This window comes from Corylus avellana, chromosome ca7 (genome assembly GCF_901000735.1).
Source record: "Corylus avellana chromosome ca7, CavTom2PMs-1.0".
In the NCBI taxonomy this organism is placed as follows: domain Eukaryota; kingdom Viridiplantae; phylum Streptophyta; class Magnoliopsida; order Fagales; family Betulaceae; genus Corylus; species Corylus avellana.
The window spans coordinates 24,760,416-24,788,365 of record NC_081547.1 but is presented as its reverse complement, the minus strand read 5'-3'; the positions used below and the strand labels follow the sequence as shown (position 1 = coordinate 24,788,365).

The window sequence follows — 27,950 nt, the reverse complement described above, 5'->3', positions numbered from 1 at the left end:
TAGTGACACACTCCAAACTTCGCAATTTTTTAAATGGGCTTTTTTCAAGGCCTCTTCTTTTGGGTTCAGTTGTCAATATCTTTGAGATTTCGGACTTTTTTGTAATTTGAGAAACTCCTTGACCCGGGGCGGGAAAAACGAAAAAATCACATTACGACTTCTTTCCGGTTCATTTGCTGCTCTATTCCCACCCCAGCTTCTCCCCCAAGCTTTTACTCTCTCTGTCTTCAATGGCTCGGAACAAGGTAAACCAATATCACTCGCTACATATCTCTACAATTTCTTCATTTCTGCTTCCCAATATTTGACAATTTTTTTCAAAATTTCAAATTTGCTCTAACTCTTCGTTTGTTAAAAACTCTTTCTGCCTCAGTTGATCATAATCTGTACTTATTTTACTTTATATTTTTGTAACTAAAGCCTCTTAATTTTTTTTTTTATTGTTGATTCCATTGGCGAATTCCTTCCCCTCTCATTTGGTTACTTTTAATACGTTATATTCTAATTGCCCTGCGCTCTAATTTTGCTGTTTTTGTTGTTTATGATTTCTATTATGCTCTCTTTAGGGTTTAGGATTTAGGGTTTTAGTTTACCAATTTATGAAAATTGACTTATGTATTGCATATTTTATTTTATTAAATTTTTTGTGCTTTGGGTAATAGGAGACCTTGCTATTGTTGCTCGATGTGGGTCCTTCAATGCACGATGTTCTTCCGGAAGTTGAAAAAGTCTGCTCCTTGCTAGTAGAGAAAAAGGTATTACTTTAAAAGTTTTGAATTATTTTTAGTTATTATCTCTCTGTAATTTCTTTTGTCTAATATTCTTCCTTTTGTTCGTGCAGCTCATATACAATAAATCTGATGAAGTGGGTCTTATTTTATTTGGAACTGAAGGTATGCCTTAGCTTTCTAATTGATGATTTTGGGCACTTGATGTCAATTTAATTAATTCATGTTCATGATTTCATTGCTTTGGAACGCGGAGGATCTTTATTAGTTACTCTAGTAAGGAAAAGTTACTTAATGATGGTACCATTGGAATTTTCAGACACAAAAAATGAGCTGACAAGGGAAGTGGGTGGGTATGAACATGTGGTGGTTTTACGAGATACCAAAGTTGTTGATGGAGATCTTGTTGAAACTTTACAACACCTTCCTCGAGGAACTTTTAATGGTGATTGTATCCTTTAATTGTTGTACTTGTTTTTGGAAGATTATCCTTTTCTGGTGTCAATCGTCAATGTTTTCTCTTTGGCATGTATTGTCTGCTTTAAATATTTTCATCCCCTGGCTCATTGGACTTAAAACAAAAATGCTGAGTTTCTTTTTCTTCTTATGAAAATTTTGTTATGGACTTTAAAAAATAAAAATAAAAATCTATCCATTGCAATTTCTTTGCTTCAAGGAGAGTGAGCTCTAATCATAAATTTTTGTAGAAAATCTGACTGACTTATGCACATTTTTCTATGCAGACAAAGCTCATTAACTCTGTAAAATCTTGTGCCTGCCTGCCTTTTTTTAAAAAAAAAAAAAAAGAAAAAGAAAAGAAAAATAAAGAATAATTGCATTTTAATTTGAACATTAGTGAAGATCAATGTTGTATTATTATTATACTAGATTATAATCGCATCTATTATTTATTTAGTATTTATTTCATATCTGTTATTGTTTTGATGGATGTATGATGAACTTCATCTGAAGCTTGGAGATACTCTTATTATACATGTATTACATAATTATTTTTGGAAGTTAATCATGGTTAATCATGCCATTTACCTTTAGACCAAAGGCATCACCACCCCAATAAGTACTGGGTGGTGGGTGAGGTCATATGTTCAAATACTGCCAGATAAATGGGTTAATTGTTAAGCAAAAATGCAATTCATATCTATTTGACTATGTGCTCATTAATATTTTCTTGGCACCTTGACTTCATTTGTAGTTCTTGATGCTATAATTGTTGGGATGGATATATTGATAAAAAGGTTTGGAAAAACAGACAAAAAAAGGAAACGCATTTGCCTTATAACAAATGCACTATGTCCTATTAAAGACCCATTTCAAGGAAGCAAAGAAGACCAAATCATCACCATCGGTGAGCAAATGGTTCAACATGGCATGGGAATGGAAAGTATAGTTGTGAGGGGAAGGCTTAGCGAGAATGCAAATAAGAGAGTAATGGATGAAAATGATCTTCTATTGAATATATTTTCGAAAACAACATGTGCAAAGTTGGTGCATGTTGAGAGTCCAATATCATTGTTTGGTGCTCTAAGAACTCGAAATATTTCTCCAGTTACAATATTCAGGGGTGATCTTGAAATCAGCTCCAAAATGAAGATTAAGGTAAGCTATTTGGTGCAGTATAGAAGTAATTGTCAAGCATATGGTATTCATATTTTTATAGATTATGATTGTTCCATGATATTGTTTCCTATCTAAAAATTTTTTTCTTTCATAACAAGGGACAAAATTAATTACTTGGGCACATCAAATTGAACCTGATCTTGAAGTAGCTATTTCACACCTGTCAATGATTTTCTGTGGGATCCACTTGTCATCACATGTGCCAGTGGATTATCTATCCTCCCAAGCTGTCATGCTTATCAAATATCACACTAATTAGATATTAAATTTCTCCAACCCATGCCTCATACTTTATTTTTCTATAAAACATTAGCAAAAGAACCCAAATTTCGAGTCATACATGAATGGGACAGCTGTTGGTCCCCAATCACATGTGAAGCATTCACAATTCAACATTGGACTTGCGGAAAATTAATTCGGCAAAATGTTATTGAGGGGTATTAAAGTTCCATAATCTAGATTTCAACAATGGTAGTTTGGTCCACAAACAGACAAAATTGGGTATTATTTGCTTTTCATGACTTGTTCTACAATACTGGATTTTTTTTGTTATTTCTCTCTCTCTCGCTCTAAATTTATTCTCCTGTATATTCTAATTGCATTATAAAAAACTGTCACAAAAAACCTATCTTTTTAGATATTCTCTCACAAAATACACATTTTCCCCATCTTTAGAATCTTGCAGCTGTATGCTTTGTTCCTGATATGGACAGCCTATACATGATTTGGCACATACACACCTTCATAACCCACCCACTCAATATAGGACTTAATTTCACAATCTGAGATATCATAATCTCCCCTACTCAAAAATTTGACGTCCTTGTTAAGGTACACATTGGAACGTAGTGTCTCAGTGCCACGTGGTAATACTAAGTTAATTATGATACCATTTGTCATGATGTTATACCTCAAGAGGACTTGCCAAAGTTATAATTGAAGCTTTATAGAGTCACTTATGTAGTCTAGTTTCACCTAGTGCACGATCAATATGGGACTTGACACACACGTCTTCATAACCCACTCACTCAATATTGGACTTAATTTTTTTCAATTTGGGGCATTGCAATTAAATTATGTTGTGCAAATTGGGTTGCTAATTACTAAGCCGGCCCAATGGTGCCAACCTCTTTCACAAGTAGCTTACCTTTGCTTCAACAGTGCATGCATTTTGAGAGTATTAAGCCCCATTGTCACTGAAGTGTGTTAATTTGGTTTGGGGCCAGTAATTTTGTTACAAAGAGAATTTGGGAATGTATCATATTACTCTTCCAACTGATAGAGGATAAATGTGGAGACCACTGTTTGGGGCCATCATTGAGTCATCTTTTGTCTGATACATGTTATATGTCAGTTAATTGTAAGCATCAGCACAGTGTTTCAAGTTTCTTTTTGGTAATGGAGGTGTGCTGGACAGAACTGAGAAGTGATACAAGAATGCACACCAGGAGAAGGATATATTAGAGCATATTTTCAATGAGAATGAGGTGATGAGAGAGCAACTAGAGATTGCGTCTGAAAGAGGAGATCTCTGGGAGATCTGAGACTTTAGACGTTGGAGCTCTCATGGTGATATTTTATTGGTCATTTAGCATGTGCTATAGTATATAAGCTAGATTTAGGTCCTATTTTTCATCTCAATACCAGGTGCTGTGTGAACCAAGTGAGCAAGAGCGGCAGGGTAGCATCGAGCTGTGGTTATGGTGTAAATTAGAAAGGAATCCAAAGTAGAGTAGTATTCTCAGGTAGGTTCAGTGGAAGTTTCCGACTGCTTTAGCAATCAAGTATCTTAAGTCATACCTTGGATTGGTGGCAGGGTGTTCCCCCATGATCTACAAGTGTCAAATCTGTCCAAAGTTCTATGGACCTTGATTTTCTACCAAGCACCTAGCATCTGGTGCAATAAGGTATAAGTTGCCAATGCCATTGGCTGTAATCACAGTCTTGATGCTTTTGATGCCAGTCCACTGATTGGTCATAAGCTGCCCTTGATCAAAACAAATTGGTAGCATAGGATTTCACTGTACTGAGTAATGTCGTATCTTGCATTATGATAATAATTGTGATTCTTGTTGTCTTGTGATGATAGTATCTTGCCTAAGTTTCTCCGTGTAATGTTCTTAATGCATGGGCTTCTTCAATTATTCCCTGTTCTTTGCAAGTGCTTATAGAAACATACCAAATTTATCTCATTCATTTCTTAATTGATTTTAGGTATGGGTTTACAAGAAAACATCAGAAGAGAAGTTTCCCACTCTGAAGAAATATTCTGACAAAGCACCTGCAACTGATAAATTTGCCACCCATGAGGTCAAGGTAGATTATGAGTACAAAAATGTTGAAGGTCCTAGTAGAGTTGTACCTCCAGAAGAAAGGATTAAAGGATATCGTTATGGACCTCAAGTAGTTCCTATAGCACCTTCTGAATGGGATGCTGTCAAGTTCAAACCAGAGAAGAGTGTAAAACTTCTAGGATTTACTGATGCTTCCAACATAATGCGGTACGTTTTCACTGCTTTGACTTGCATACTTAAGCTTTCCTTTTGGTTAATTTCAATTGCAATAATAATCATTTGATTTCCCTTTTCTTTTGTCTTGACCAACATATATGTATCAAGGCACTATTACATGAAAGATGCCAATGTTTTCATTGCTGACCCGGGCAATACAAGGGCAGTTCTTGCAGTTTCTGCCTTAGCAAGAGCAATGAAGGAGAAAAATAAGGTGGCTATTGTGCGTTGTGTTTGGAGAAATGGCCAAGGGAATGTTGTTGTGGGGGTTCTGACACCCAACGTATCTGAGAAGGAGAATATTGTAAGTCTTCATACGCATGCTTACTAAGTCCTATTAAACTTGGTACTTTGTATATCTTAGCTTATCATTCTTTTGATGATCTTACTAATTTTGCATGCTTTTGTGTAATTGCTGGGCAGCCTGATTCGTTGTACTTTAATGTGCTTCCCTTTGCTGAGGACGTTCGAGAATTTCAGTTCCCCTCTTTCAACAATTTACCAGCATCATGGCAGCCTAATGAACAGCAGCAAGAGGCTGCAGATAACTTGGTAAAGATGCTTGACCTGGCACTACCTGGAAAAGAGGAAGCTCTGCAGCCTGACTTTACACCAAATCCTCTTTTGGAGGTACTCATTCATGCAATTCCTCTATCTGTATTATAGTAGTTTGACATAGAGTGCAAATGAGTGCAGGGTCTATGGCCATTAAGTAATTATGGTAATATAACTTATAGAAAGATTTAAAAAAAAATAAAAAAATAAAAGTTATTTATGCTTGTCAGCTTGTTGCTTCAGCTGTGTATACACGCACAGAGCATGTTTTGTTTGTTCTAGAGAAGATAATTAGCACCACAAGACCTAGAAGGACGATTATGCAGGTCCCTTGGTGCCCCCGTGGATTACATAAAATTACTGCAGGCTCAAACAGGGAGAAAATTTTGATTTTTGTAAAAGGATGTCATACAAGAATAATGTCTTGAGCAGTTCTAAAAGGACAACATTTCAAAAGCTATGTGAGAGATGAACAAGGAGTGTGTTTCTGCGGCTTTCTTGCCCCTTCAATATGGTATGCAGGTATTCTGCTTGTAACTAATACTGAAGTTAATTGTCAGCGTTTCTATCGTCATCTTGAGTTGAAATCAAAGCACCCAGATGCAGCTGTACCTCCTCTTGATGAAACCCTCAAGAAGATAACTGAACCTGATCCAGAACTACTTTCTCAAAACAAGTCTGTTATTGATGCATTCCGCCGGATTTTTGAACTCAAAGAGAAACCAAAGGTCACTTTTGCTGTTGCACTTTATTTTTTTTTTTTAAAAAAAAATGGTATGCTGTGAAATTTAACATGGTCATTGATGTTCTGAATTTTATTTGGATTGCAGCTGAAGAAATCAAATCGACGATTTTTGCGAGAAAACCCATCTGGATCGAACAAGGAAGAGGGTTACAGTGACATTTCTGCTCAATTGCTCAATTCCAGTGAAAACACATCTGCTGTTAAGGTTGAGAAAATTGGGGATTTGACCCCTGTCCAAGATTTTGAAACCATGATGTCACGTAGAGATGGTCCAGAATGGGTTGGTAAAGCAATCAAGGACTTGAAAAACAAAATATTTGATATGGTGGAGGACTCCCATGAAGGGGACAATTATTCTAAAGCACTGGAATGTCTAGTTGCCCTTCGCAAGGGTTGCATCCTTGAGCAGGTAGCCCCCCCTCCCCATTTTCTTCCAACCCCCAATTGATTTTGAGTAGAATTTGATGAATTTTATTTTAGTTTGAAACTAGGTAAAGGGCCAGATTACATTTAAAGCCACAGTGAAATAGTACAACTTCATTTCTTGAGTTGCCTTATACTTACTACCCTAGTGATTAAGGTTTGGTCGGTGGGCTACTAAAAATTTTCTTTAGGTTTGCATGGGGTAAACAGTAGGGCAGTGATCTTTTCAGTGACAATAACTTGCACTTTTCACTACTTATTTGATTTAGCTATCATCCCATTTGTCCTTTTAGGACAGAATTATTCCAATGATTGTTTGTAACATGATATATATATAACTTGGTGATCTCTAGGTCATAGTTTAGCATATTTGTTTCGACAACTATGGTTAGACCAACTATTTTTTAATTTCCATAGGTTTTTCCTTTGCAGGAACCAAAACATTTCAACGATTTCCTGCACCATCTTTCTAACTTCTGCCGGGAGAAGGACCTTGATAGTTTCTGTGAATTTCTTGCATCCAAAGAACTCACCCTGATCTCCAAGACAGAAGCCATTGACAGGTTTATATCGCTATGTTTCTTTGTTCTATTCATTTTTTCATTGCATTCTTTCATTTCAATAATTGTTCTTGTGTTCTCATTTCATTTGGCTGGTTAATTTCTTCTTCTTTTTTTATTTTTTTTATTCTCCTAAGCAGTGAAGTTAGTGATGCTGAAGCTAGAAGTTTTTTGGTTAAATTAAAGCCAAAAACTGAGGACTTGAGTGGATAATCCAGTGTCAGTCCTTGTAGTATCCCCATGTTGATGCTGATCACGGTTATGTATAGACACTCAAAAGTTTTGTTAGATGATGGGGAATCGGGGATTATATTGTAAATGTTCCTTAAATCTTCCATTCTAGGATCTGCTTCAACCATGGAAGGATGTTATTGAAACACTAGTTTTCTGTTTTTTATACATAACGGGAGTCATTGAAAACCCACCCCTTTTTTTTTTTTTTGAAGAGGTTGATAAAGTTATATAACCACTCTGACTGTTAATCAAGCCGCGAGAACACGGTAGAAAATAAGTTTGTTTTGCTAGGGCGAAACCATGAGTGCAGAGTTTTTCTTTTATGTTTTCCTGTGCTCAAGAAAGTTGAAGGTTGATATTTGTAGCCATTGTTTTTTAATAATTGGCCAAAATATTTTTTTTGTGAAAAAAAAAAAAAATAGTGTGGCTTGATAATTTGAAGAGAGATCAACGGTGGCACGAAAAGGCTCCATTTTTATTTTTCTTTTTTGTTTTCTGAGATGTCACAACCGATATACGAACTTCACGGGCTTACCATATACTGTTCCCATTTTATTGATTTTTTATTATTATTATTTCGACAAATTTCTGGTTACTCTTAGATGCATCGACTAGTCTAGTTAAAAAGGAGAAAATGCAAAATTAGTTCTTAAAATTTCACTGATTTAAATGGCTTCATGTGTACAAAAAGTGATCGTAAACTCCTAGTAGTAAGCAAAATTAACAAATACATCTTTCCTTCTATCTTCTATTCAAAATTTAGACGAGTGTTACATCAGCACTAATTATATTACATATTGTGACACCGACAAGTATCCAAAAAAAAAAAATTGTGTGAGTGATGCAATCACCTCCAAATTGGCAAGAGAGGGTAGTCAAATACCAAACTACTCACCCTTGATAGCAATTGGGAGTGGTTCGCCCACCCCCAAACGGTCATTTGAGAGTGGTCCAACCATCTCTTCAATTTCTTTGTTCTTTTTATTTTTATTATAAAAAATACACATCACAATATTATTAGTATAGAAACCTATTTGTTGATTTTGCTTGCCCCTTCAAAAAAAAAAAAAAATTGCTTGCCATATAATGCTTTTAATCATTTTTTATACCACATTTTGCTTCTTTTTTTTATCTTTTTTTTTTCTCCCAGTTAAATTTGGACATTTGGCCAATCAATGCCGCTATATTCTTTCCCTCGTGTAAGCTAATTTGTTTGACTAAAAACTTAAAAAAGTAAAAGAGATGCTCGTGGATTATTTCAATATTCTACATCACACTTGGCAATTAATGTAACAGGTTAATCGATCTCTCCAAATTCAATCTTTAGATTTCCAAAAACCAATCTTTCTTCATTTAACTATATATGAAGCACTTTGCTCAGTCTTCTCATATCATTCATACATAACATAGCTAAGAAAGCGTAACACAAGTCTTTCAACAAAATTTGCCGCAATTTCGTCACGATTTTGCACAAGTCCAAAGTGACTTTATACATAAATAGGTGAGAATGGTAAAACGTGCGTACCATTATAATTACTCTTGGCTGCACCAACATCCAGCCTGTGGTTTCTTTTACAAAGCCTGCCTCAAGAACCTTTTCACAACAGGACATTAAGTTAAACGAAGTATCTTCTATAATTTGCTATGAAAGTTGAATCAAAATCAATGAGAACCAACTATAAGTGAGAGACAAACGGCTGCCTAATTTCATCCCAAAACAGATATGAACAAAACACAAAAAGGCAGCTCTCAGTAAGGAACACATGGGTTTTTTACAGGTCAATCAATCAGTGGACTTTAACCAATTCCACATCATATTCCAGCCATGAGTCTGGTGGTACGTTTTCCCCACTTCCTTCACTCCCAAAACTGCAACACAGGCAAAAATGTCAGGCAAGGGAATGAGAACCCAAAGAAAGCAGACAAAAAAGAAAAAAGAATGGGCAGCAAGATTCATTCGAAGAATACGATCACATACGCCATTGATGGTGGGATGACAAGTCTTCTCTTTTCACCTACTCGCATACCTAAGAACCATGCACATGTGTCAGCTAGAGAATAATAAACAACGATTTTAAATGCAAGTACATTTCCTTCAGGATAAAAACGTTCTCAAGGGCAATACCATCAAGACCGATATCCCAACCCCTGATCACTCTTCCCACACCTGCAAGAAGCCACATATATTAAACCATGTAATAAGACTTAACATATCGTATCTAGGAAAACCACGATTCTATCTCATATCATAGTACCTAGGCGAAACTTGTAGGGAGCAGCACCAACATTTGAATCAAATGATTCTCCATTCTTCTTCAACTTGCCATTGTAATTGATGCTGATCTGAAAGCAAATAAAATTTACATCAATTTTTTAGAATTTTCTAAGACGCGTCTTTGATATTCTACGGTTCAAGATTAGAAAATTATTTTTGGTAAGCTACCCCTCAGACGACCCAGAAAAGAATACAAACTGCTATTTCTGTTCATTACCTTTGATTGGAAGACTACATGCAGGAAAACACATTTAATTAACATCATTGTTGAATCAACAGAACATGGATTCAAAGGGACTTGCCTTTTTCCCAGAAGCAGCAACTTTGCTGTCTGATTTACCCATTTCTAGCACCTCAATCATTAATCCATCAGACAAGGTCTGAACTTGAGACGACTTGTCATTAACTTCCTTCTCCTCAATCTTGTCTGCTGACAGAAGGGATATATTCATGTTCACAGCTTCCACATTCTCCTGGATTCTACTCTTTTTCTTCTTCTTAATAGTCTTCTCCTTGGAATGATTTTCATTATCAAATTCATGAACATTGCTGTCTAAACTCCTGTGTAAAATAATGTAAGAATGATATAAAGGAAAGGATACAGCAAATGAAAAGTAGAAAAGTCTATTCATCTTGCAACTGCTTATCATTCAGAAGATCAATATGGACAACAGAATTGTCCAAGTAAGTTCATCCTTCGCACAAGCGAAAAAATAGAATTGAATGTTCTTTGTTGATTAGTTGATTGGCAGGAATTCTTAAATTTTCTCTGTTTCTCTCACTTGTATTTGGGTTGGGTTGGGTTGGTGGAGAGGGCAGAGTTCACAGTTCATGCAACTTCTCTCAGTGTTTAAGTGCCTCTGCAAAATTAAAGCTCAAAAAAGTAGTGTCTTGTCATTGGCTGGACTCTCTCTATTTGGGTTAGGTTGGGGGAGGAGGAGGGAGCAGAACTCATGTAATTTCTGTGTGTGAGTTTCTATGCATTTATAAAATTGAAGCTCAAAAGAGTACTGACTTGTCATTGGCTAGATCCTGATTTTGTTCATCTGTCATAGGCAGATCCTGGACTATATCATTAACCTTTGCTTCATTTTGCTGAGCTCTATCTTCTCTAACACTGTTGTTATGCTTACTGTCAGTTTTAGAAATTTTTACATCCCTTGCCTGTTGTTTACTTTTCTTTTTAGTTTTTTCATCAATTTCAGGGCCTATTTTGGTGTGGGTAAATATTAACAACAAAAAGATCAACAAACTGAAGTCTCAGTAAGCCCTTTCAATATGAGGAACATGTTACATATTCAAAGTTCAGATCACAGATATACTCACAGAGATCCTAGGATCATATTGTCAGCCTTGAGCACATCTTGAGGCACTTTATCCTCTTTAACAATATTGATGTCCTTACTCTCAGCTTCAAATGCTTTCCCCTCCTTGAGGCGTGTTTTCCTTTTCTTCTTTGGATTTTCACCATCTTCAGCCCCAACTTTAGTGGAAGGCAGCAAAAAATTATCCAGCAATTCAGCTTCCCTGCTTCAGTAAAAAAATAAACAGTGACAAGGATCAAGACAATCCTCAGTTAACTCTAATCTATGCTTCAATGTCTATATGATAACATATTATATGCAAAACACAGATCACTGAAATACTCACTTATCATTGGCTGCCGTATCTCTTAAAGGAAAATATTGGAACTTGTTCTCAGCATTTGACTCATTTTGCTGGGCTTTATCCTCCTTAACAAAATTGTTATGCTTACTTTCAGCTTCATAAGTCTTCTCCTCTTCCCGTTGTTTCCTTTTCTTCTTTGGCCTCTCACCACCTTCATGGCCCACTTCAGTGGAAGGCAGCATAAAAGTATCTGGCAGTTCAAGTTCTGTCCTCTTGTAACTCGTTTCACCTGTTCCCTTGTCAGCTCTGCCATCTACTTCCTCTGTTCTTTCCTTAATGGTAGTTTTAGACTGACCATCTATAAAAACGTCATGGGCTTTTCTTTTTGGCTGATCAGCATAAATTCCATCTTCTGCCCTCTTGTCACTGGTTTCAGGTGTTACCTCATCAGTCTTTCCTTCTATTTCCTCTGTTGTTTTTTCTATGGTAAACTTCGGCAGACCCACAACAATGTAGTCAGCTTTTCTTGTAGGTTCAATAACATAATTTCCATCATCTTCTGTCTTCTTATTACTGGTTTCACTTGTTTCGTTGTCAGCGTTGCCTTCTACTTCCTCTATTGTTTTCTTTGCTGTGGTTTTACTCTTGTAGAGAGAAGAAATTGGGACGATGTCATCATCTTCACTTTGCAATACTAGCTCATTGCCGCTACCATTCACCATATCTTTTTGTTGAGAACACCCCTCATCGTCAGACTCACGGATTTGATACCTCTTCCTAAGCCGTCTACGACTGTCCTTCCTTTTCTTAGGTTTCTCATTATCCAATATCTCTGATGATGTCAACGCCATCAACAAACATAGATCAAACACTCAGACATATATTCCATAAACATTAATGAGCATGTAATATAGGATGAATATACCCTTAACCAAATAATTTAAACATGTGCATTCAACATACCCCCAAACTCTAATATATTGAAGATGTTGAAGAACATCAAATGAAGCATATGGAAACATGCAACAAGAACCAAGAATGTAAGGAGATCAGGTTGAGATGTACCAAGATTTGATATAATCCAATAATTGGATGCTTTTGTTAGAATATTAATTAAAATGATTAAATTTCCTATTTTCTATCAGCTTAGAACTTTATATAAGTGGTGATTTAACATGGTATCGGAACAAAAAATTTTAAATTTGAACCTTGTCTCTATCATCCACATTTCTATTTCAATTAAATATTTCACTTATTAGACATCACTTATTAAAGTGGAATTTGAGCTCGCACGTGAAAAGAAGTGTTGGAATATTAATTAAAATGATTGAATTTACCATTTCCTATCATCTTAAGTTTTTGGGATAAGTAGTGATTTAACATGTTCTACATCACACAATTCTTATCATCCTAAACAGCCCAACAACCTATTTGGGATAATCACACTTGACTGCCTTCCAAATCATCTAACCAAAATTTACTACTACATGCGATGTAACTTCGATCATGATCAAATTCCATCGACAGAAACAAGTTTGACAGTTGTAACCACCAATGAAGAAAAGAAGTTTAAATTCCAAAAACGAATTGCTTCATGCATGTGACAGCAAAGCCAAAGACTACTTGCATATGAGTCCTTCATTCCTGAGTCCTAACAATCAAATTAAACATACATATTATCCTCCCTGCCTGGTTATCCACACAAATGGCATGAAAGGGAGTAGAGCCAGCATTAATATCCTATATGAAAAAAAAAAAAAATTAAATAAATAAAAAATCACGAGGAAAAATGAAGCAATTTTTTTTTGATTTACCTCCACCATCGGAAATGGGAGAAGGTGGGTACACTTCCAGATCATCATCGTTGATAAAACTATTTTCATACTCATCTTCATCACTATCCTCAGACCTCTCTGTTTCAGTGTCAGCAATATCTTCCCCACAGGGTTCTCTTGCCATTGAAGTAAAGGAAAAATAAAGAAACCCATAGAACAAAATCTCAAACAATTAGATTGCTAGGCACAACCCTCTATTTGATTGCTAGTAAGTTGAGAGAGAGAAAAAATCAAGTCTAATGTTTTGTGTTGATTTGATTTACAAGAAAAGAAAAGTTCAACGCAAAAGACCAAAAGGGAACGGAACAAGGACCTCAAGCCACAAACATTGCAAATCGGTGGGATTGTCAATGGTGTGGCTCAGCTCATAGAGTGCGTTGACGCTCTCAAAGGCAGTATTCAGAACCCATTATGTTCACTCCAAAAAGGCTTAGGAAGGATTGCCCGTTGCCCCTTTCCTGAACCAGAACAGCTGGGGCTGAGAGCAAAAGGGGGTGTTCAAATCAATACTATCTAGGGTTCGATCAGTGGTAGCTGGGGTCATCTTACCTCTTAACTGATCAACTAAATTTACTAGGCACAATCAGATAATGTTACCATATAGTGGGATTTAACAGCAACCCATATTTCCAAATTCTTTATTTTCCTACTCTCCCCAACAATCAAACAGATAGTAAGCGCATACACTAATTAACCAATAAGATTAACTTGGTAGCAAAATTCCATACCATAAACAACATACAAACTCCAAAGTCTAAACCGACAAAAGGATACAACTCATGCCCAGCACTGCGCAGATAGTAACCAGTGAGGAAAACGCTTCGAGGACCAATAACAGAGAAAACAACGTCATCTGCCTCCTCAAATTCCAAATTTAGTTGCAACGACTCAGAATTCACAGGATACAAAGCGCAAAGATAAACAGGACTCCTTTTTCCCACATTACATTGAAGTACACTTTTCGCTGTGGCAGTACCAAGCGCCAGTGTTGCCTGCGTAAACCAATATACATATCATTGACGCGTACGATAAAACCCCAGTTCAGGAAACCTCTAAATCCCTTTCTTTATGAATCCCGACCCAATCAAAATTGCAAAACAAAGCTCAAGCAACCTCAAAATTCTTTCATATAGATGCAAAGACTACCAAGTACCAACAATTAATAATTAGAATTACAGATTTTTCATCAGAATCTAAATAGAAAACAATCACAATATACACAGAAAAAGAGATTTGACTCAGTACCATCGATATGTGTAGCCGTCCATTCGAGTCGTCAGATTTATGAGTATAGGGCTTCCCGGGTTTTACTTCGATTCCTGAAAAAAAAAACAAAAAAGTTAACACATGCAGATTGAAGACACAATGCAAAAAATTTCAAGCTAATTTTCCTGCATATTATCAGCAACAAAACCATTCCAAAAAAAAAAAAAGAGGCGCTTTTGTGTGTATGTGCTGTAGGGTGGTCTTACCCCAGAATGCCATTTGTTGGGACCGGATCAGAGCGAAAAAGCAATTGGAATCTCTCTCTGTCTCTCTCTCTCTTAAACCCTAGAAGAACCACAGAGGCCCAGCGCTTTCTTGAATTCTTCTCTCTCTCTTTCGACTCTTAACTGTGGCACGGGTCCCATATCGGCAAGGAATTATGGTAAGAACGCGCCAAGCCCGTACACTGTACGCAAACTTAAGCCTCCGAGCGGGACCTGAGAACTTGGCTCTTGGTTTGAATTTTTACAGCGTGGAAATTCTATCGATTTTTAGTTACTAATTTTTATATTTACACGTAATTTTCAATTTTTCTAATCATACCTTACCTCCCATGTTAATGATATACTTGCATTCTCATCAACAACTTTTATTTACTTTCTATTAAGTTCATTTTAATTTCAAAGCAGAGGTCACTAGTTCGAAGTTCTCTCCCTTTCTTGTACAGACATATCAAAAAAAAAACTCATTGATGAAAATTTTCTTTTTCACACTCCAAATTTTCTAATATAATATAAATGTAAAAAAAAAATTGGATGCTTTATTAATATTTTTGTTTTGAAATGAAAAAACAAACGAAAGGATGAAAATTTTTGTCAAATGAAGCTAAGTATTATCAAATAAAAGGTCCATATTTATTGGGTAATGAAACCAATTTTCGTAATTTCTTTTATCCATAATCTTCAAAAATAAATAGTAAAAGTAAAACATGGGTTACAAGTCAATCCACACTAAATTAAAGATTAGTGGCTTTCAATCACCAATTTATATGCATATAACTCTTAAAACACCTTTTTTTCCACTGTTTGATTCGTTTTGAATGAGGGTGGATTCAAGGGAATTTTATTGGAAATCTTAAAAGGTTGGTTTTTTCTTCTTTTCACTTCTTCCAAATTCCTTTAATCTTGCAATTAAATTTTTGTTGGATTTGTATTGGGATTAGGTCCAATGGTGTGTTCGCCGTGTTTTGAGCAACAAAACAATGATGCCGGTGAGTTGCAATTAATAATTCGGAAAGGAAAATGCTAGAATACAATCACTTCTTCGCATTTGACCCATCAAAAGCTAATGTAACAGGCCACTTTTATTATTTTATTCTTGAAAATCTTTTAATTTTTAAATTAAAATTAAAACAATAAAAAACTAAAAAGAAGTTGCAAGGAGTGGCCGGCCACCCTAGACCGTCAGTTTGGGATGGCTTTGCCCTTGGGGTTGGTCAACGCCAACATAATTTTTTTTTTTTTTTTTTTTCTTGGATTTAGCCCTTGGACGGGGGTGACTCATGACCCTTGGAAGTGGATCCCTAAAATACACCCAAAAGAAAATTTAGTCATACAGTCAAATAAGGACCAATGGTTTTTTTTTTTTTTTTTTTTGGCATATTCATCTATAAACCACATGGACTAACTTTTTTCAAATATTTTGAAAAAAGATACTAACTGTTTTACTTTGTAAGAAATTAGGTCTCTACAGAAGTTAAATTATATTCCAACTGTATACCTCAGATTTTCCAGTCAATTAACAACATTCAAAATTACCTTCATAAAAATCTACAACTCAAAAAATATGATAAGAAGTCCCCGACTCAAGGGAAATACTCACATAATTCAATTTAATGGGCTGGCTAAGCTACATGCTCGTGAGCCAGAGAAAAAATCTTGAACTAGACTTGGGCGGGGTGCGCCAGGCCCGTGCAATAGTGCAACGCATGGGCGACGCTCGAGAGTCCCAGTAGCAAGCTACTGTAGTGGACCCTCCCCCAAAAGAAATTAATTTAATATCATGTGACCCGATGGGCCACGTATCAGATATTAAACTGATAAGAACAGATACTACACTTGATCTTAGCCAAAAGGCCGAGAAAGGTATGCTTATTCACCCATCTCCGTTTTCCTTTTATAAGCTAGTGTTCACTTCCACCTGCTCTTATGTTTTCGATGTGGGACTACAAAAGCTGCTTCTGCGGGCATCGACTTCAAACAGCATGCACCATGTGCGAAGCTGCACATCTTTGGGTGCGTCTTTTATGCGTAATTATTGCACTTGCCTTGTGCTTATGCAAATATGAGCCGTTCGGTTCGCATTTAGATCCCCTGATTCGTTCTACCAAACTGCATTTTAGATCGTATTCTAAAGCAAAAGCTGTTTCCAGGGTTTTAAAGTATAAGATTTTCCAGGGCTATATCATCACAAACCATTGTGTCCTTTAAATCCCCCCCTCCCAAGCACCTCTTCAAGTTACATTCAACTATTAAACCACTTTTGAGGCCTTGGGGTGATTCCGCAATCTTTGAGCATCTCCGGCAAATGCTCTAAAAGGGTGATAATAATAATAATAATAATAATTATTATTATTATTATTATTATTATGTCTCTAGCAGAATAGTTATTCTAAATATTTTGCTACAGTATAAAAGTTCGTCGTAACACATTTACAATTATTTTAATCATTATTGCGAGATGCTCTTATTTGGTTAAACCCTAAGAAAATAATTAGCTTTTAGGGGTGGTCAAATCACTCCGAATAGCTACAGCCTACACGTTGATTTGGCTACCATCAAATTGGCCAAAAGAGGTGGCTCAAGTCATTCCTATATATATATATATATACTTCATTTTAAGTTTTTTTATTTTTTTTGTTGCTTTTAATTTTTAATGAGGCATATGGGCTAAGCGGCCGTTTCTGATTGATTTGATGTGTTTATTCAAATTATATATTGAAGTATCATCTTAGTATTTAAGCTTAAGACAAGTACTATCTATGATGCCTTTTGAAACTAAGGCAAGGCCATTTGATTATGAATCTTATCCTTACCGTGGATACCTCAAAATCATTTAACCCCTATATGAAAAGAAAATACCCTTTTTGACAAACAATTTGAGATGAAGGTACCACCTGAGGTAATATGCAAATCATATTTTATCTACGACCACCTGAGGTAATCTCAACCCAAAAGTTTGTGCAATTTTCCTACATGCGTATGGGAGAAGCATCAGTGCAATCCTCTCATGAGTCTTTACTCCTGTCAATTAGTATTCAAACAAAATAGTAGACTGATTACCCTTGTCAATTGGCATCAATCTAGTCTCTACATTTTTTTTTTTTTTTCTTCTTCTTCTTCTGAAGGGTCTGTTTAAGTTCTTAGATTAGGAACCGGATAATATCTAGTTAATTATAGTGAAATGGTATTTTGTCTTTTCATTTTTTTAAGGGACAAAAATACATCTTCACTATAATTAACTGGATATTCTTTAGTTCAAATGAAATGGAAATCCTAATTCATAAATAGGACATGACGTATGTCATAATAATAAAATATTATTTATATTTTAAAAATAATTAAAAAAAGAAAATAATAAAAAATGAAGGGGTGGCTGGCCACCCCATTTTTGGAATAGAGTGGCTTCGGCCACCCAAATCGCCGATCCACCCCTAAGAGCATCTCCAGCAGCGTTTCTAAACTAGCTTTTTAGTTAAATTTAACTATTTTGTTAACTTTTCTTGCTCCAACAGATACTGTAAAATAGAAGGTTTTTCAACTACTGCTACAATAAACTTTCATATTTATAAGTTACTGTAACAACTTGTAAATAATATTTTATTATATTTTATCTTTCTTTCTATTTTTTAATCTCTCTCTTTCTCTTTTTATCTCTTTTTATGGGAAGACCAGGAAATGATAAAAAATTAATAAAATAATACTAAAAAATAATATTTAATTAGAGTAGATAGTTAACTAAAATAAAAAAAAGTTGTATTTTGAATAGTAAAATGAAAACTTTTGCTGGAGATGCTCTACAGGCCATGGGTAGCTTCGGCCACCAAGGGCCAAATTATTATATTTTTTGTTTATTTGGCCATTGAAGGGCCCAATTTACCCCCAACTGACCCTTAGGGATGGTTCAGCCACTCCATAGACAAATATGGGGTTGTCAATCACCCCGTAATTTTTTAATTATTTTTAAATAGAACAAATGTCTCCCGCCATGAGTAGAATAACGGGCATTAGTACTTAAAAATATCAAATGACAGGTTGAAGAAAATTCCAGAAATTTTTGATCTGACAGATAACTTACAGTTGCTGAAGAGGATTCTTGAAATTAATAAATCGCCTGTATTGGCTACATAATTCAACGATACTTGCCAGCTAGTTTCCGTTCAATTTATAAAACTCAAATTAATAAAGATAATAATAATATCTTAATAAATTAATTTTTATAACACATTTCTCGCCTTCCTCGAAATTCATTCGCATGATTTTACCAGTATAAGGTAAAAATAAAAAATTTTGGACTAGGATTTGGTGGGGTGCGCCAGGCCCGTGCAGTAGTGCAACGCATGGGCGACGCTCGAAGGCCCCAGTAGCAAGCTACTGCAGCGGACCTTCCCCCTGAAAAAAATTAATTTAATATCATGTGGCCCGATGGGCCACGTATCAGATATTAAACTGATAAGAACAGATACTACACTTGATCTTAGCCAAAAGGCCGAGAAAGGTATGCTTCTTCCTTTCTCTCCGTTTTTCTTTTATAAGTCAGTGCTCACTTCCACCTGCTCGTTTTGTTTCGGTGTGGGACTAGAAAAAAGCTTCCGCGCGCATCGACTTCAAAGACCAACATGTGCGAAGCTGTACTCCCCCACATCTTTGGGTGCGTCTTCATGCGTAATTACTGCACACATGCCTTGTGCTGATGCAATAGGAGCCATCCAGATGGCATTTGGATTAGACGGGTAAACAACATCGTCAGCACACTAAAGCACCTCCATGAAGAAAGATCGACAAAAATTATGGAGAGTTTATCCAGTATGTTTCTAAAACTTGGTAAAATTGAAGATTTGTTTCTTAGTTCAATTTTAACAACTGCTAATCTATTTGGGATCACAATATGGACCTGTGGAGACGGCATATATTTGTTTACCCTATAAGGTAGCTGTTGGTGATAAAAGATAGAAAGAGAAAATAATATACAAGAATTGTTTATTCTATATTTTGATGATTTTGAACGTGTACAATAATAGGGTTTAATTTATAATAGGATAGCTTAATTTTTTTGCACATGTATTACTTAAAAATGTGGTTTTTTTTTTTTATTTATTTATTTATTTTTTAAATATAAGGGTATAACTATATTTTTGTAAATTTTAGAAAAGTATAAAGATGACACATGACAACCCCTCCCCTATGTTAAGATTTAGCGGAAAATCTAAATAGAGTGAGGCTATTACACAAATTGAATCATTGGAATACATTGCAAATAGGGTGGTAGTTAAGTTTCCCTCTATTCTTTTATCTCTCTCTCTTATATTCGTTTCTTTGTTAATAACTATCGATTTCCTTAGTATACGATCTTTGTTGGCTGAAATCTTTAATGTATATGGAAAATAACACCAACATTTTACTTGGAATGTCTCAAAATACACTCCATTTTAAAATGAATACAAATTTAATAGTTTCTTTTTTCAATTTACCCTTTTTGTCGAACAACTTGAGATAAAGGTAGTAAGTACTTCAAGGTATAACAGTGCATAATGTCAGTAACAATTATCTTTTCCATTATAAATTCCAAATGACCATCCCATCACTTCAATGTTGTTTCTTCAAGAGTACATTTAAGATTTATAGAATTTGCAGACCGATAATCTCTGTAAAATTTATAAATCTGTTCTTTAGGAATGCTCACTGCTTCCCTACTCGATGATAATATATAAAGCATTGGCAGAATGTCATAGAAAAGGTAAGTTTTAGTAAATACTGATAATTCAGAAAGCACCTCCCAAGTCTTCCAAGCCACACCAAATGAAAGACATATGGATATGGAGGCACCTGCTTTAAGGTCGGTCAAAATCAACCACATCATCTATTTCTGTATTAAACTTTGTAACCAAAATTTCGGTGAGATCAAGTTATGCAAGTGAAAAGTAAGATTTTGCTTTCTGAATTTCGATACTCCTGAAGACCCTGCATTTGACCTTTCAGCTAAAGTGTAGGTAGCTTTCATCGAGGAAGTTGTTGGAACTATTAAGTATTAACCCTTGGAGGAACCAAGGCTGACAACTAGAGAAGCATATCTAATGCAGTCGAATAAGTAAGATGTAGATCTTCTTCATGCATTGCTTCACAGAAGTCCACTAAAAGATTCCTTTAGGATCAGTGAATTGGTGGAGCTGCCCACAACTTCACTTTCTTGTCAACACTGGCTGTGGCTAAAACCAAAACTTCTCCATCTCCTGTAGAAAGTATAATAGTGTTATGTGGACTACATCACATTAACTTGAAAAAAAAAAAGAAAAGAAAGTAAAGAGGAATTCATCAGTGAGGAATTCAGGCAACTTTGTCGATCAAATCAGGACCTACAAGTGCACAATGGCCAAAAGTGAAGAAAATCAGATAATGTTAACCCAACCTCTCAGTTTTCACTTTCCGATACTCTGAAATCCGAATGCTGGAGTACTTGAATTGCATTCTTCTTATATATTATTGCATTGAAATCCATTTATAAATCATCTACAATGTCTACTTGGGTGCACTAATGCTCTTTAATCAACAATATTGAACAGAAGCATATTTTTCACTTCTTGATCACACATGAGCATTTATGCACAAGAATCATTTTAGGCTACTGATTTTAAAAAATGAGAAGATAAAATTGTCGTTGAGGGGCTTCTTAGTTGGCAACTTCAAGCCATCATTTCGCCTAAGCGTCCCCATTTTTCTGGGGATACGTTTACTTGCTTAAGCTCATCTAGGGTTCAAGAACAGAAAAAGTATACAAATGAGCAGACAATTCATACATGCTACATAAGGAAGGTAATTTACCCATATGAATGGCCTTAGGCGCCCATGAAATGCATGTGATGTCACCTGCATGATAGACTGAGGTCAATACAAGATTCATAAGCAAATCATTTCCTTATTTGAAGCAAAGTATCCTGACTCCACATAAATCTGACAGTTATGGGAGAAAAATCAAGGGTTAACTCATAGAGGTACAAAGTTGGGGCTGCATGTTTGAGCCAGACAACAATGTCTAAGACCATAATTAACTTAAAGAAGTCCAAATGCAGAATACTAATCAACAAAAAACTAGATAAAAGAAATTCAACTTTGGATAATGAACATAAAACTTGATAAAGTGCAGACAGATACCAACTACAACTTTCGCAGTCGGTAATGAGCTAAATTTCTTTACATCACTGGACAGCAATTTATGCAAACAATTTAAAAAATATGCTAGCACGAAGAAGTTCATACCATGGATTGTTGTCTTGTTTCTTGAACTTCATTTTCAAGGGAAAATGAAGTTCAAGAAACAAGACAACAATCCATGGTATGAACTTCGGTACACCTGAAGCAACAACAATTGCAAATGAGGATGTTGGGCTGAATGAAACATAAAACTAATATGTCAGACTAGTTTCATGGTAGGACTAGGCTCATATGTACACATGCTAGCTACAAATCTGTCCCTTATGCAATGGTTCCTTCACAGGCTAGATTTATAATTAAGATAATAGTAGGAAAAGTGAATAAAAAATCAAGCAGAAAAACATTCAACTAATTAATACCCTCGTGTGCTTTGTCAGCCGTGTCCAAAACCTTCCCAGTTTCCATACATAACCACTGCAATGTCGAACCATGGGTTGCTGCTAATATCCTTCCATCAGGGGATATACTGAGACGATCATAATGCAAAGTAGCACCACTTGAAACATCAAGTGGTATTGGAAACACCTTCAGAGTTTTTGGATCCTCGTCAAGATGATACCGAACTTCAAGAGGACAGATAAATGATGGTCAGCACAGACAAGATTAAGAAACTAAAAGCCCAAGAAAACAAAGAAATAAAACACAAAGTCAGATAATTTAAGGGATAAATTGTGCCGATAAACAATTTTATTCAAACTAGAAGATCCTTTAAACACCTGAAAGAAAAACTTGTCACCTCTACCTAGTGAATCTTGTTTTATCAATTGAAATTGTTCGAATTGCTCTATTAACATTGTTTTTGGAGTAATGCAGCATACTGAATTCTTATCCCACTTCCATACAATTAGGCTGATGTGGCAGTGCCCATAAACCATTGATCAACTTTTATTAAAAAAGGAAAAAATCTAAGGATTGATGGGCATTGCCACATCAACTCAGTTGTATAAGAGTGATGGAAGTTAAGTATTTAGAATTACTATTGTTTTTTATATTGACTACAAGTTCATATTCAAGAAGTGGGGCAGTTGCTCATTTGCAGACAGTGCTTTCTCTTTATCCAGTCACCTGTGAAAATTGGTTAATCACCCATCATTTTATCATACACCTTTTTAGTAAAAGACTATTAGAGGTGGCAGATACTCAACACGTTACAGATTGTGTTTGAGAGAAAGAAAGATGTACATATTAGCTCAAGTATATGAAAAGAGCTTAACAAGATACAGAGCACAAGAAAATTGTTTTAATCGCTATTTTGCTTCGATCTCCCATATACAAATCATAATTAAAGATTTAGTTATGATTAGAAAAACACCCTTCTGTTTTTATCTATTGATCCTTATACTCATTCAATTGGAAGTATCGATCCAATCCAATCGATTTATAAGGGGGAAAAACATCTCTTTGTACTTTTTATTACCCAATTTCTTCAATCTCTGACTGACTCTTACATAAAGATCACGAGAATGTATATTCTCCCTCCAATTGTTCATTGAGAGGTAATGGATTAAATTTTTCATGAACAAGTACAAAGCTTAGGAGATATACATAAAACTTAGACGCACCATTGATATTCCATATTCTTATTGAACCATCTTTGGATGCTGTGATGATTTGCTCCGAGTTATGAGCAAAGCATAACCAAGTTACTGCACTCTGAACATCATAAGGAAAAAAAAAGAAAAAAAAAGAAAAAAGAAAGAGGATTAGAAATAAGAAGCAAATCAATTATTAGGCCATTAAGCTATAAATACAAAAAAAATTGCATAACAAAGAAACACTAGCGACAAAGGTTTAGGAGCTATGCACAGTTGAGGACTTCAACAAAATTAGTAATTAACAATACACTTATACCACAAAAAGAGCTTAAATTTGTACCATAAATAATAGATTATGTGCACAATCGACTTTTTTTTAATGCTTCACTATTATAAGAAACCAAAAAAATAACTCTTAATGTCATGTAGTCCACCAGAGAAACCTGACATATTTTAAAAAAATGGTACTGAACATTATCTAGATTTTCTGACACCATATGTAATGCAAATTTCAACAAAAAAGTCACAACGTTAAAAAAAAATGGGAAAAATGAAAAGAAAGAGAAGACAAGAGCAAACAAGCTCTGTGAAGATATAATCATACAATGCAATAGTATGCATAGATATACAACCTTATGCCCTTTAAGCTGCATAGCTTTTGAAACCTCCTTGACTGAACCATCCTTTGAGTATACAATTTCCCAGATCTACAGAAGACAATTATAAGAGGCAAAAGAACAGCCATTAGTTGACAAAAACTATTGGATAAAGTCACACCTTGTTCCAGATTACGTGTGGAACACCAAATTGACATACAAGGGATCCATACCAAACATTTTGGAAATGACATTCCTTTTGTCTTAGAAATGGCATAAAATTGCACAGCAAAAGAATGATTGAGGAAGTGCTAGAAAACAACTCCTTTTGATTGACAGGAAGAAAAAAGAATGTATAAAACAGGTTAATCATTTTATAGGATTAATAAAGAAAAGATGTGGACTAACCATATTCATCAAAAAAAAAAAAAAGATGTGGACTAACCACTAACTTCAGGAAATGTACTCCTCCAAATCTTATTGTCCATCTTCAGCAAAGTAATGTGTCATAGGAAAGGTCCCCATAAAGTTTTCATGTAAACTATTGTTACTTAAAAGCATCTTCCCTTTCTTTCCACTTTATTGGACATCCTGATAACTACTTCCAGCAAGACTTTCTTAACAACCAAATGGAGGAATACATACAAAACACTCAAGCACACACAATCCCAAGTCATTGACAGTACATGTCTTGTTTTGTGAAATTTCTGTATATGCATGCATGTATGATGCTAAGTCTACAGTGAAATTCTATGTATACATGAGTAACTAGGTAACATGGTATGTGTCAAATGCTATACATAAATTAATGCAACATGACTTTCCTGTAACTAAATTACATGATATAATCTGTGTAACTGTGTTAATAGCATGTACACAATGATGCAATCCTAACATGAAAATCTAAATAAATAATAATAATAAAAAACATATATACAAGTAATAATTTTCACATTCAATACAAAAACCCCAGATTGGTCATTGACTGTCTTGATTACCAAGGTATAAATTAGAGATACTCACCTTCACATCTGCAGTAAAAGCTGCGGCAGCAATTAAACGCCCGTTTGGTGATATGGCGGCCATGGTATTTTTCAACTGATTTGTGTCAACATTTCCCAAAATCTTACCAGTTCTTCCATGCCAAAGGATGATATCAGTTCCTAAAAAAAAAAAAAAAAAAAAAAAAAAAAAAAAAAAAAAAACAGATCATTAGAAGCCAACAAAAAAAACACAATTTTTCCAGGATAAAAGAAAACAAAATACCTTCTGAACAAGAGGCAAGAATTGTACTCCCATCAGCACTTCCATAACTTGCAGTAGTTCCAACAAGGGTCAGAATAGCTCTTTTCTCATGGACTTTGTGATGTTCCCATTTAAGTTCTGGTAGAGGAAGCTTGGCTTGTTGTTTAGTTTCATCAGGAGCTTTGGCCTTTTCCTCCCCATACATGTACAAAGAGGAACCAGCAAGCATCTGAGAAGCCACGATTATAGAAGATGCATCATCAGAGAATGCAACTGCTGTTGGATGGCCTCCCGCAGGCAAATTAATTCTCAGAAACCTACAAAAATGTCAAAGAAAATATGAAGTAAGAAGCAAGAAAAAACGATGTGCATCTTTGATATTGAGGTAAAATCTGGTATTGCATTAAGGGTACTTGAGATTCATACTTGAAACTCTTACTTGAAGCCTCATCCAACTTGAACACCCTGACCACTCCATCAGCACAAGCTGTTTGGATATATAAGAAACTATATATGAGTATTAAAAAGATGCCTCTTATGTAAGAGAAATCAAATGATTCAAACAAAACTCAGCCACCGCATTATAAATGAGTAAAAACGCATATCAGTGGCAAAGGTAATAATTTAATTGGGGAGGGCATCCAATCTCCACAACATTCATTTTGTGCCAGAAGATCCAGGAAGATCATTGTGTTCCAGCATATGAACACAAGTGATGGCTAATAGGTAACTAGGAAAATTAAGGTCATACTATAACCAAGCCGAGATAAACACAATCTAGTACAAGCAATATCCCTAGCCGTCTTAATTGAAGGCTCTGCCATAGATAGTCCTCCCATAATGAGAAATAAAAAAATAATAATAATAATAAAATAAAATAAAATAAACAAGAGAAAGAAAGAAAGAAAAAGCACCAGTTTATAAATACCCACATACAAAAAGATAAAAGCAAACCAGAACTACACATTATTTTCGGTTGATATCATTTGGTCCACCAGGCACATCCTAGATTTCTATTCCGGAGTTACCACTAATAACTTGAATTTCTTTCCATAAACTTCAGTAGCCAGAGACATACATAAATTTGCACAAAGAATGAATTATTTACCCGTTGCCAAACTTTGCCCATCAGAGGAAAAACATATCCCAGTAACCGAGTCACCATGACCCTTCAGAGTGTTCAAATCCAACGGATGATGCCGTTTGTTTTGATCCTACATTTCACATCCAAAGCAAATAGAATAAACAAAAACACACTAACCATTTGAATCCTACAAGTTGTACTACAATTTATGAGAAAACAAGTAAAACTTTAAAACTTAACACCGTTGTAAAAAAATGCTAAGAAAATTTGGAATAAGGTAGATTAAACCAACATCCCTCAAAGTTTGGGACAATATAAAGGGCTCACCTCGTATTTTCAGAAATGACACTCCATCCTCTGGGTGTGATCAATACAACATATAGACCCTTACGACCACTTACGTGCCATTACAAACTGTGACTAAATATTCCTTTTTCTTCTTTTTTCAATACAGTAATCTCAGATAATGCTTTCTAACCAGAAGGTTAGATGATAAAGAAAATCAGGAAAAAAAAATAGCAGCCTTAAGAATGAGTGCCATTTTAAAAAATAGGAGGTAAATCCCAGTCATTTCCCAAACCTCAAGGAAGGTTACTTTAGCATACAATTTATATTAGAAAGAAAAATATACACTGATTTGAGTTTATTTTATTGAACAACTTAAAAGCCCGAGATATCCTAAAAATAAATAGCCAAACCAAACCGCAAGCCGAATTTCCTTTCATCTTCGTTTCTTTTGATTGATTTTCTCACGAACCTAACAGAGGATAGGATCACAACCACAACTTCAAAGACAATGCGGTCAAGCTTCAAATAGAACTTCTTCGAGAAGTAGTTGAAATTTCAAAGTCTATCTAAACAAGCAAAAGCCGGTCGAGCCCAAAGCAACCATTGGGCTAATTTAGCTTTCATTTTCTCACAAGTATTTAATAAATAGATTTCTCGGGAACCAATTAGAGAATTCAAGATCGAGCTTACTTTATCAGAATGGGAGTGAGCTTTGGAGTGAGACTTCTTGGGCTGAGGAGGCCTCGGGTGCTTCTTCGGATCCGATTGGGGTTCCGCTTTCGCGATGGACTGGACCTCCGATCGTCGTTTGCTCAAGTAGCTCCCAAAGAAGGCGGCCGCGATTAAAGCGCCGAGCAGAACCGAAAGAGCCGTAATTGTAAGAACCGGATCCATTTTGTGACCGGAGAGAGAATCCGAGTGACCGGTTTGGCGCCGAGGGTGATTGTCTGTGATGACGTGGCTGAGAGATTCGGGAAATGGAAATGCTTGGGGTTTCTATACGCGGGGAGGAGTAAGCAGGAGAACACTCCGGATGTTTCGTTGAGGGCCAAACAACGACAGAGTGGGCAGGGACTAAGAATGTGATAGAATATAGTAAGGGGCCCACACACAAAAAAAGAAGAAGATATTATTGGAAGGGATAAATGCATTTTTAATAACTCCCATAAATTTTTAAAGTGATTATTCTTAAAAATAAAGTAAACAGAACAAAACAAATTAGTTTATCATGAGTAACTTTGACAAAATCGAGGTGACCGAATCAGTCTCATGATAGTTTAGATGGTAGCCAAACTACACCCATGGCCAGTTGAAGCGGTTTGGCCACCCCCAAATGGCTAAATAAATAAATGGAGAAAATTTACCTTATTCCTCTTGAAATTTCAGGAGTTTTTCAAT

General features: G+C 35.5%; 3 protein-coding genes and 2 non-coding genes across 6 annotated transcripts; 1 reads left to right on the top strand and 4 right to left on the bottom strand.

Annotated features, from left to right (window-relative positions):
- Nucleotides 1-178: 178 nt before the first annotated feature.
- On the top strand, nucleotides 179-7,581 carry LOC132188556 (ATP-dependent DNA helicase 2 subunit KU80). The gene is made up of 12 exons (XM_059603049.1): nucleotides 179-245; nucleotides 663-755; nucleotides 842-893; nucleotides 1,048-1,179; nucleotides 1,942-2,345; nucleotides 4,581-4,867; nucleotides 4,985-5,180; nucleotides 5,300-5,506; nucleotides 5,992-6,159; nucleotides 6,262-6,585; nucleotides 7,032-7,162; nucleotides 7,300-7,581. Exons 1-12 carry the CDS (start codon nucleotides 231-233, stop codon nucleotides 7,370-7,372), a joined length of 2,082 nt encoding a protein of 693 aa, XP_059459032.1. The 5' UTR covers nucleotides 179-230; the 3' UTR covers nucleotides 7,373-7,581.
- Nucleotides 7,582-8,746: 1,165 nt separating this feature from the next.
- LOC132187127 (peptidyl-prolyl cis-trans isomerase FKBP53-like) lies at nucleotides 8,747-14,725 on the bottom strand. Of its 2 annotated transcripts, none has more exons than XM_059601318.1 (11): nucleotides 14,584-14,725; nucleotides 14,357-14,430; nucleotides 13,886-14,103; nucleotides 13,091-13,227; nucleotides 11,319-12,108; nucleotides 10,995-11,198; nucleotides 9,971-10,229; nucleotides 9,649-9,736; nucleotides 9,519-9,560; nucleotides 9,372-9,420; nucleotides 8,747-9,262 (listed from the first exon to the last, which is right to left on the bottom strand). In XM_059601318.1, the coding sequence occupies exons 1-11, from the start codon at nucleotides 14,594-14,596 to the stop codon at nucleotides 9,181-9,183; spliced, it is 1,956 nt and encodes a 651-aa protein (XP_059457301.1). In that variant the 5' UTR covers nucleotides 14,597-14,725; the 3' UTR covers nucleotides 8,747-9,180. The 2 variants fall into 2 exon arrangements, with proteins under 2 accessions (XP_059457301.1, XP_059457302.1); XM_059601319.1 differs by having other exon boundaries at nucleotides 10,995-11,195.
- Nucleotides 14,726-16,269: 1,544 nt separating this feature from the next.
- LOC132188918 (U2 spliceosomal RNA) lies at nucleotides 16,270-16,465 on the bottom strand. Its single transcript, XR_009440977.1, has one exon. It is a non-coding gene; the product is annotated as a U2 spliceosomal RNA (small nuclear RNA).
- A 2,435-nt stretch (nucleotides 16,466-18,900) lies between these two features.
- LOC132188917 (U2 spliceosomal RNA) lies at nucleotides 18,901-19,097 on the bottom strand. The gene has a single exon (XR_009440976.1). It is a non-coding gene; the product is annotated as a U2 spliceosomal RNA (small nuclear RNA).
- Nucleotides 19,098-20,319: 1,222 nt separating this feature from the next.
- Nucleotides 20,320-27,615, bottom strand: LOC132186556 (uncharacterized). The gene is made up of 10 exons (XM_059600533.1): nucleotides 27,243-27,615; nucleotides 26,289-26,394; nucleotides 25,607-25,667; nucleotides 25,202-25,497; nucleotides 24,959-25,098; nucleotides 23,972-24,046; nucleotides 23,367-23,457; nucleotides 22,164-22,367; nucleotides 21,415-21,459; nucleotides 20,320-20,825 (listed from the first exon to the last, which is right to left on the bottom strand). The coding sequence occupies exons 1-10, from the start codon at nucleotides 27,444-27,446 to the stop codon at nucleotides 20,746-20,748; spliced, it is 1,302 nt and encodes a 433-aa protein (XP_059456516.1). The 5' UTR covers nucleotides 27,447-27,615; the 3' UTR covers nucleotides 20,320-20,745.
- Nucleotides 27,616-27,950: the final 335 nt, after the last annotated feature.